General features: G+C 41.6%; 1 protein-coding gene across 1 annotated transcript in view; it reads left to right on the top strand.

Moving 5' to 3' along the window:
- Positions 1 to 215: 215 nt before the first annotated feature.
- REPS2 (RALBP1 associated Eps domain containing 2) overlaps positions 216 to 10,213 on the top strand; it is a gene marked incomplete at its 5' end in the record, with an annotated part of 98,655 nt that continues 88,657 nt past the window's right edge. Inside the window, one exon of the mRNA XM_080612271.1 lies at positions 216 to 434. Within this exon, the coding sequence (XP_080468397.1) occupies positions 216 to 434 (219 nt within the window). The remainder of the gene's footprint in view (positions 435 to 10,213) is intronic.

The following is a 10,213-nucleotide window of genomic DNA, read 5'->3' as shown; positions in this document are numbered from 1 at the left end:
GGGTGCGGGGCGGGGCGGAGCGGAGCGGCGGGTCGAGGCGGGGCCGGTGGCGGGGGTTGGAGCACAGCGGAGTTGGAGCACTGCGAGGCGCTCACCGGCGGGGGGCGGGGGCTCCACCTTCCCCGCCGCAGCGCGGCACCGCCTCCCTCCCGCCACACCTCCCGCCCCGTTCCCCCCGCTGCCCCGCCGCGCGGCTCTGCGTGCACCACCCCGCCATGGAGCAGGGGCCAGCGGGGGGGCCTGCCGCCGCCGCTGCCACCGCCACCACCACCGCTAGCACTGGGGGTCTGCTCCTGCCGCTGAGCGAGAGCGAGCAGCAGCGCTACTCCGAGCTCTTCTCGCGGTGCTGCCCGCCCCCCGAGGCGGCCGCCGGGGGCAGCAGTGTGGGCGAGCTGTTCCGGGCCTCTCAGCTGCCCCCGGACACGCTGCACCAGGTGGGTCGGGGAGCGACCGGCTCGACCCGAACTTGCGGGGTGCGGGGGCGGGGGGACGGGAGCGGACCCGCTCCCTCAGCCCTGCGGGAGAGGCGCTGCCTCTGCTCGAAAGTTAGGGGCTGCGCGGTGCCCCTGTGCCTCTGCGGGGCTCTGTCCGCGGCGGTGGGTGCGGGCTCGCAGCAGAGCGCTGCGGGAGCTTGGCACGTTGTCTCAGCGCGTCGGCGGTGCTGCTTCGTGCCCGCTGTCTTGCCAGACGGGCTGCCCGTGCTGCTGGTGTTGTGCAGCCGCGTTCCTTGCCTCCTCCCGGGTGTTGATGTCCGTGCCGCGGCGCGCGGTTCAGGGCAGCCTGTGCGGAGCGCGGTGTGCGGGCAGGGTCGGTGATGGCACGGCTTTCTTCAGCAGGGCCCGCGAATCTCACACACAGACAGCTGTGTTCCCAGAGCTGTAAAGGACATGTGGTGCGTCCAGTTCCTGCTTAACACTGGTACTTTTCTTTAAGTGTTAAGTGGCAGAAATGCTGTAGGTGAAATGATGTTGCAGTGTTTACATGCGTGTTCTTGAGAGAAAATGCATTTAGGTTTGAAGTAAGAGGGTCTTATGCCATCAGGGGCCCAGAAGCGGTCCCCAACAGTGTTAGGGAGACGCAACCCTCCTTAAGTGTGAGGAGGAGCTCAGTCAGCAGCCACGAAGGCTTGTGTCATCCTGTTTCCAGTGACAGGGATAGACCGCAAGCCGAACTTGTGGTATTCCCCACCTGTGGGTTAGTGATTTGACTAGCGCACCATAGGTGAGTAATACTTCTGACAATAAACTAAACAGATACAGGGTATTCCTGCTTTTTTGAAGTTTTGCTTACAGGAATTATGTTCTTCAGGAGCTCTTTATTTATCAAGCAGAAAAAAGTTACATTGGAATTGAGCTGAAATATACTTCTACCTGGGTACTGCTTGAGGGTACCAACCTCTTCTCCTGCTTTCCTGATAGCTATCAGGTCATCTCGTAATGACTGATATAAATTCACATTATACAGGTGATTATGAACGAAAATTATGATATTTCAAGGATGTTTTCCCTCTCTTACTTGCATTGTTTACCAGATCTGTAAAATAAAAAATGTTACCAGTACTGTAGTACTACTTCATTTTAAGCCACACTGGGGCCTTGGTCTTGCAGGTGAATGGGGTGAGGTGGTGAAAGTACAGTTTTCATGCAGATCTAGCACCAGGAGTAGGTCTTTTGCAAAGAGGAAGAAGAGGGCATTTAATTTCAAGTAAGAAGGTATATTTAAGAAACTTGTTAAAGACTTATTAGTCAATTTGTGTGACTTTGGTATTAGTAATTTCATTTTCCAAAGAAGTATGGAAAAACCCTCTTATTTTTACTTTGTACTTCCTTACCTTATCATGTAAGTGACAGTTATTATATTATTATCAGAATATGTTTTGGGGCTCATTTTATAGTAATGTATGAATTAAACCTGAGAATTTTTGGGTTTTCTTTAATGCTTTTGTTGGCTTTTACTGTTTCAGAGTATTTCCAGGTATATTTATGCTGTGAGGAGAATTTTACTGGAAAATAGCCCTGTAATTGGCTTCAGGCATATTCAGAAAATAAGGCCGGTGGGATCTGGGGATGTTTGTCTTCCTTCTTAGTGCCCTCCCCCTCTTCTTTATATGGCATTAATCATAGGCTTTCTGCTCTATGGCTACAGTGCCTGTCCTCAGAACCTACTGCTGTCAGGTGTTCTTACTAATATTTAATGTAATTTAAGTAAGAAAGAATTAACATAATGTATTGGGGGGAGGGGAAGAAAAATGGAAATGTGGATGTTTTTACAGGGGAAACCCCCACAACGTTGTTGAGATATTTGCTGATATTTTGTCTTTTATAATCCTCCAAAAATGCAGTCTAATAGTTTCTGTTTAAAGAACCCCACCATTCTAACAATTATGGGAACCAGGCACAGAGGTGCATGGGAGATGTTTTCTGCTTATTACAGGGAACACCCATTTTAGGCAGAGGCAGCTTGTATGGGTTAAGATATTAAAATAATTGTTGACCATGGAAGTTTTCCGCCTTTTTTTAATGCTTTTAAAATCCTGTGTGTCACAATTGGTGCTATACAGGCATCCCTACTGACCAACTGAGAAATGGTCATGCTGAATTTTGCTGTTTCAGAAATGGGGAGATTTGAACTGGAAACCAGTTCTGGATTTCTACTTAGCAGAGCCTGCACAGTCCAGAAGGTACTTTACACCATTCCTTGGTTCTTGTCTGGGCTATGACAAGGAGCTTCTGTGGACCATTAGTAAGCAATATGCAGTTTACAGCTTTTTATTTTCAGGGTATTAATTGAGAAACAATTTTACAGATCAGTATGCTTCTAGAACTAGGATTTAGTGCCACTGTACTTGAATTTGTACTTGTGTAAGAAGTGGAATAAATCTGTAAGAAAGAATGAGCCTTTCCTTATAGCCTGATGCTCAACCATCATGGGAAATCTTCCATCTTCGTTAATGGTAATGGCAGGGTTTGCCATCTAGACAAAAATCACGTGGGTGCATCCTGACTGGAGTACTGCTGTTCAATATGTCAATTCCTGTGGGAAAAAATAGGGATGCGTGCTCCCAGACAGCAAACAGGCAAGGATTTTGATTGGTTCATCCAAGAGGTTATTTAGGTGAAAGAGGCTATGTAACAGTGAGCAGGTAGGGAATGTCAGAGCATGTGCCAGAAGCGGAAATGCTGGAATAAATGGAAAAATTCCAGGCCGCAGCCAGGTCAGTAGGAGCAGATGGTGTGCACCCGAGAGTCCTGGGTCTTGCTAAGAATGAAGTGATTGAACACAGATTCATTACACCCAGGCTCATTAAAGCCAGCTATTCTGCTAGACAGTAGGATACAGCAGAAATTGTACCTGTTTAACTTTCCTGATGGAATCAAAGGATGAACTTGTCAAGAGTTATTTCAGTTCTGGAAAAATGGATGAAATTAGCACTAAAATTAAAAACGTCAGACACTTTGGAGGGTGGAGAAGGGCATGACAGGGACAGGATGGCATGGTTTTTGCAGACTGTATAATCATATCTCCTCTGTGTGCTGAAAGTCTTCGACTAGCCATATAGTGTGGTTAAGGGCAGAACAGTTAAGATTTTATTTAGACTTGCACAAAGCCTGTGGCAGATCTTTCACCTTTCATCTGCAGGGGCTTTTAAAGTAGCTCTGTAAAATGCCTGTAATCTCTTATAGGCAAATATGAAAGATCTGTGCTAGGACAGGTTTTAGTTTTGTTTTTATTTTATTTATTTATTTTTAACAATATTTAAGTCAAAGAAGGAAGGAGCAGATTAGTCATGTGCCATGAGGTTATGTAGACTGTCAGAAATAGAAGAAACTCGTCAGCATCAGCTGGATTTATATTTACCCATGTTAGTCAAGTTGAAGATGGTGCTCCTTATGGTTTGGCCCCTAATAAAGGGAAAAATAACTGAATTTATGCGAAGAAAAATCCCGAAAAAATAAAAGTCTTGAACTCACCAGAGCCACAGAAATATTGCTGAGGTAAAGACAATCTCACAGTATACTCTGTTACATAAGTCAGTATCTGTAACGCTGCTTGTGAGGAGAGAAGACTGGCAGAGGTACTCTAGCAGTAGAAGTAAGAAGTAGCTGCATCTCTGGGCAGGAGGCACTACTGATGGCCATCAGTAGATGACAACAACAGGTTTGCATGCCCACAAGGGCAAACCCTCCCTGGGGTTTCTGGTCTTTTCCTTGGGGGAATCAGCTGGATTATGCTCCCTGTGCATATTGGTATGTCATTACATGAACTGCTGTGCCACAGGTGTTGATGATGGCTGGTTTGCCTTATCTCACTTTGGGCAACCAATTTGTGACCCCATTTTGAGTATAGCCTTTGTTCCTTCAGTCCAGGACCCCAAAGTGCCTTTGTTATGGGTGCCAAGTACCGATGGTACTGATGTCTGCATGGATTTCAGATAAAAGAGTGCTTTATAGAGTCGTTGCGCACTGATCAGAAAAGGAGAGCTACCTTGTGCTAGTTTTACTCTTTGTTGGTATTACTGTGGTCTCTGGAAATTTTACCGTAAGAAATGAGGGAGCAGGATTGGACTCAAGATCTACACTGAAATGCTTATATTTTTTTATTAGTTTCTGACTTCCTCTCACTTGGTTGTCTGATGGTATCTTCAATTCCCAGTTTTATAAACTTTATTCTGATAACGCGGACTTGTGCTATATCAGCACAGAGACCCAAAACCGCAGTCTTTCCTCTGCAAATGAACACACTGTTGTTTTGAGCTCTGAGGGTGACAAATACTAATTGTGTGATGCTGGAGCTGCACAAATGCTGCATTTTTTTTTAGCTGGGACTCTCCTTCCAGCTCTGTGTGAATAGGGAACACAGACCAGTGATCTTGTCTTTGTGAGTTAATTTGTGTTTATCATGACTTGTCTCTATAGTTACAACTCTACATTGTATCTTCATGTTCAAAAAAGCAGAAGTGTGACTAGATTAAAAAAACAAATTGCCAAGTTGTTATTTTTTTGGGAAAATGCCACTAAGGGTTGGCTTATCTATATTTTTTTAATTTTTATCTCCGTAAGCATAAATTATTACCTGCATAATAGCTGGGGTGGTATTAACTGTCTGCCTCAACCAGGCAGAAAAGAGCAAGAACTGTGCAAGTTAAAATAGGAGCTTTTTGAGTGAGGAAAGTCTGGCTACTTTATAGAAGATAAAATTCACTCTGTTGTACCTCAGGAGAGAAAAGGAAAGGAAAACTGACATTTCAGTATCGTCGTATCAGTACTTCTGGCCACAATCCCCCAAACTGTCATTGCTGCTCTAGAGTCACAATGAAATCTGTGTTTATGTAAGTAGGAACATGCAAAATCCAGAGGTAAAAATCACAGTGGTATTGTCTATTAAAAAGAAAACAAACCAAAAAACCAAAAAAACAAGTGTTGCAAATCACACTGTAAAACCAGAAACTCCTAGGCCTACTTGTCGCAGGCATTCAGGTCAGAATTAGCCTGCTCAGGGCCTGCAGCCTTCAGTAATTAACACTCATAACAACCAAGTATGAATTAATTATTTTATTTTCCAATAAAATAATGCTTTGCTGTGCCAGTGATTTAAAATAGCTCAAGAGGAAAAAGACTGGATGAAGCCCAGTAACTTTTGTCGTAAGGGTTTGCTGCAATATGAAGCTGGGATGATGATGAATGTTTATTATTACTATTTTTTAAAAATAACTGGTTTCGTCATGGCACTTGCATACATGCAGTGGGTTCAGCAAACAGTTGAGAATAACCTTTTTTACTTATGCATGTATCTAAAGCAATATGCTGTCAGTATCTTGATGTTTATATACAGATTGATTGATGTTGTTCACAATCTGTTTTGCAAAGGAGATGTTACACGTGGGATTCACCTGTTTCAGTGGGTGAATCTAGCACAGACACCTACCACAAACACCTGCCACAAAGGAGTGTTGGTATAAACTCTGAGAACATGAATTCATTTGAGCTGAAAAATTTAGCCAAGATACATTCATGAAAGATGGAACAAGCATTTCTGTGACAAGGAATCAGGATAAATAATCTATTTAAATTTAAAATATTATGAATCAAGAGAGACATTTGATACAGTATTTGTAAAGCAAGACTCTTTGATGTATTAACATCTAAACACCAACAGTATGGTAAAATAAAAAATTAATGAGCAACTTTTGAAGACAGTCAAACCATTCAACAGTTGAGTTAGTGGATAATTAACTAGAAGAGGTTGCTGGAGTAGAAAGCCAACTGTGGACAAATAGAAATCTGCTCTTCCTGAGCAAAGGGAATATTTTCTTTTCCCAGTGTATTAAGGAGCATTATTTAGTGACCACTGCATAAAATTGAGAACTCTGTTGGGAAGAACTGGTTGGTTTTTTTTTTTTTCTTTTCTTTTTTTCTCTCCACTGCAGTTTAGACACAATGATGAGGTGGAAAGATGTGGTGGGAGGAGAGCCAGCAGTTTTGTGATCTTGTAGGACACAGTGACCAGAAATAATCAGCTAAATCACTAGCTGCAAATTATACTTAGTTTATTTACCAGTCTGTTTAATTGACTAAACATCTTTTTATAAACTTCCAAATGTTTGTATACATAAGAAATGTGTGGTTTTTGTTTCTTAGCAGATGTAGATAGTCTGTGTATTTTTAAATGAATTCCAGTTTTCCTCTAAATTTAACTTTGCATGTATCACATGTACTTACATAAGTAGGCGTATAGCTTATTAGAGCTGATAATGGAGCCAATTTCCTACAAAATAAAATTTAAGATGTCTAGTTGCTTAAATATGTTTTAAAATAGTATTTGCTGGCAAAAAGAAAAATGTTGCCATATTTATTTAAAAAAAAACAACTTGTTTTAATGATGACCTTTAATGATTCAACTGATGAGACAGATCTTTATCTAAAAAATAGGAAGTTAGGGTCTTATATCTTTGGACTTAAATAGTGTTTTAAATAGTTTATTTAATAATGTTGATTTCTCTCATGGATCTGCCTTGCAAACATTAAGGTTGGGTTGCTTCATGCTGGCAGCTGTTTTAGACTAGATGGTACATTTGGAGAGGAGTATTGAAGAAGCTGCCTCTGACAAGTGGTGCCCTATGCAGAGCATGCCTGTGGTGTGTGGTGGGTGCTCTCCTGTTAGGACTAGGTCTGCTTAACACTATCCTGTGGTTATATGCTGCCTGTTAAATAGTCTGTTGGACCTGGGAGAGTTATTCAGTGGCCTTCCTAATGAGCAGAAACGACTGAGAAGAGCAACAAGAGTGCCCTGCTTACGGAAGCATTATTAGCAAATGTCTTAATAAATCCCCATCAGGGTCTTGAGAAACTTTAGGTAGCCTGCCTACCAAAGCACGTCTTCAGTGTTTTCTTCTGCTGCTTTATTTTTTTATCTCTATGGGTTTTTAACTCCCCTGAGCAGTAATACCCCATCCAAAAGAGCTGCAAATGGTTCTTCTAATATCCTACCCTCACATCTACATAATCCTGCAGTCTGAATGTGTACCTCAGTAGGTCTTCCTTTCTGACACGAGGTGGTGGGGAGCTACTCCTTTGAGCAGGGCCATACTTGAAACACTGGATTTAGACTTTGTAATTCCCACTGGCTTAATGGCACTGAAAATTTGGAGTTGGCTAATGGGAAACACTTGGCTGAGCTTGAATTTAAGATGTCTGAACATAATCTATGGTGTCTGCTTGCTCACTGCAGTATGAGTCATGAACTGAATTCTACTTTCAATAGCAAATGTCTGTAGCATTACTTTATTATTATTATTATTATTATAAAATTCAAGTGTTTTTTTGGCATGAGCCTTTCAAATGAATTTACTTTTTAAAAAATAATTTCTTCTTCTTAGAAGTCTCTTTTTCCACACTAAGTAACATTAGATCAGCTTTGGCATAGGTAACGTTTCACGTTTCATGCATTATTTACTTTTGGCATAATTTACACAGTGATGTCTGATGAAAGCCAAGATGATGGTCTTTCAGAATAAAACAATGTGTCTAATCGTTTGCAAAACAGGATGACTGCTATGGGCTAACAAATACAGTCAGAATTATTTTGTTACCAACAGTAACAGCAGTGGAGCAGTAAAAGGTGATGTACTCTGAGGTTTCAAGTGCCAAAAATAAAAATAAATGTGAAGGGAGGCAAAATGAACTCAAGAGTGTGATTTATGTGTGGTTTTGTTTATTTATTTTTCTTTCCTGCCTCTGAATAATTGCTGTCTTTAGGAACAAATTTGTTTTAATAGCCATAGGCTGCTTTTCCTTTAGTATGTACAGACAGAAACGCAAATATAAGTTGTGATATAAAATGTGCTATACCGTGCTGACATACTGTGCATGGGCAGTGGAGACGATGTTGGTTTTGACTGTCTGATGTTGCTTCTTTGAAGTCCTGTGCTCTTTAGCTGAATTGAGGACAAGCACTTGGTTTAGATGCAAGCAAGTATGTTCTCACCGGCTGCACAACACGTTTCAGCACATAAGGTGCAAGCATGTTGGGTGAAATGGTGGTAGTTTTAGAGTGTGTCATGGTTTCTTGTTTGTGAGGTGGGTTTGTTTGTTTTGTTTTTGTTTGTTTGGTTTGATTTTTGTTTGGTTTGATTTTTGTTTGGTTTGATTTTTGTTTGGTTTGATTTTTGTTTGGTTTGATTTTTGTTTGGTTTGATTTTTGTTTGGTTTGTTTGTTTTGTTTTTTTCCCCCTCAGGAAGAAACTCCAGATTTTGCAGTATTTTCAATTAGTCTGCTTCAAGATGACTAGATCTGGTAGCTGCCATCTAGCTGGATTTGTCAGATTTTGTGTGTGGTGTTCATCCCTTCTTGGATGCTGTCTCCTGTCATTTTTAGCAACTTGAAGCACTTTCTGCCACTGCTTTCAGAATGAGGACTGGGAGACACCAAGTGTCAGATCCACCATGCACAGTTGTCTATAATTGATCCTCATTCTGAGAATTGAGAAGCAAATGTTTAAACCTCTGAAGAAATGAGGTTTGTTCTATCATTGTTAGAAGTTGTGGAAGACCTAGATAATTGTAGCTGCTAGAAGTCTTCTTTCATTTAGCTATGTGGACATGTCCTGTATGTCCTGGCTGTCTGTTCTTCTCTTCTGTAAATTCTGAATTTAGTATTAATGGTAAAAAGGGGTCCTGGAAATTTTCGTTTGGACACAGAATACAATAATTTCCTTCTTAAACAGAGTAAGCGGGAGAAACTGAATACAAGGCTATTCCCAAGCAATAGTATGTTTCTGTAGGTTATTTGAGCTGACTTCTAGGTTACTGGCTGGGTTCCTTTCTGGGTTTGGTAACTGCGACATTCATGCCTCTCAGTAGCTTTTTGTGCTTCTAATGCTTACATGGGATCCCTTGTTGAGCTGGTAGGAAGCATAAAGAACCTTGCATGAGGATAAGGGAGCTGGGAGGTAGTAGAAACAGGGCAGTAATGAATCTCATTTTGAATTCACAGCAGTGGCTGTGAAACAAATTGGAAAAAAGGCTCAAAGGAGTCGGCCAATGTGTGTATTGGGAGATACCTGGTTTGGGAGAAGATCAGAAGGCAAAAATAAATATGTTGTTAACTGCTGCTCTCTATTGTTGAGAAGTAAGAGGCAGGAACCAGGAAGCTGCTTGTTTCTGTTTTTTATTAGATGCTTTAGATAGCATGGTGGATGAGCAGGTTATAAATATAAATGTCTGCTGCAGACAGAAGGTGAAACAGGCTAGAACCTGGTAACCTTTAAAAAGGGGTAATGTAAGGTTTAAAATTATGCTGGTGCATATTTTTAGTGCATACCAAGAGTGGTCTTATGAAAAGCCTGTCAATAGCAACAACCCCAAAACCTCCCCAAAACAAAAATTACAGAGCCCAAATCTCATCTGGTTTTTAGGTTGAGTTTATCATGAGATGCCACTAAAGTTAGAAATTGAGAACCTCAGCCTTCTGTTTTCTACATGTAGTATGTGATGGAGGTGTACATACACTGAATAGTATGTTTGGGGTTTTTTGCACTTGTAACCTATTGCTATACTTGCTTAACTATGGGCTTTTTAAAAAAACAGCATAAGTCATTATTCCAGAGATACTTATAAAATAATACTGTGAAGTCATGCCTCTCAAAACATGTTTTGAGCATTGTGAGAGAAAGGAGCCAGGATGGGGAGCCAGGGGGTGATGATATTACAGCACC

Source organism: Psittacula echo (genome assembly GCF_963264785.1).
Source record: "Psittacula echo genome assembly, chromosome: 3".
Classification (NCBI taxonomy): domain Eukaryota; kingdom Metazoa; phylum Chordata; class Aves; order Psittaciformes; family Psittacidae; genus Psittacula; species Psittacula echo.
The sequence above is the reverse complement of the archived record's forward strand: the minus strand, read 5'-3'. Positions and strand labels throughout refer to the sequence as shown.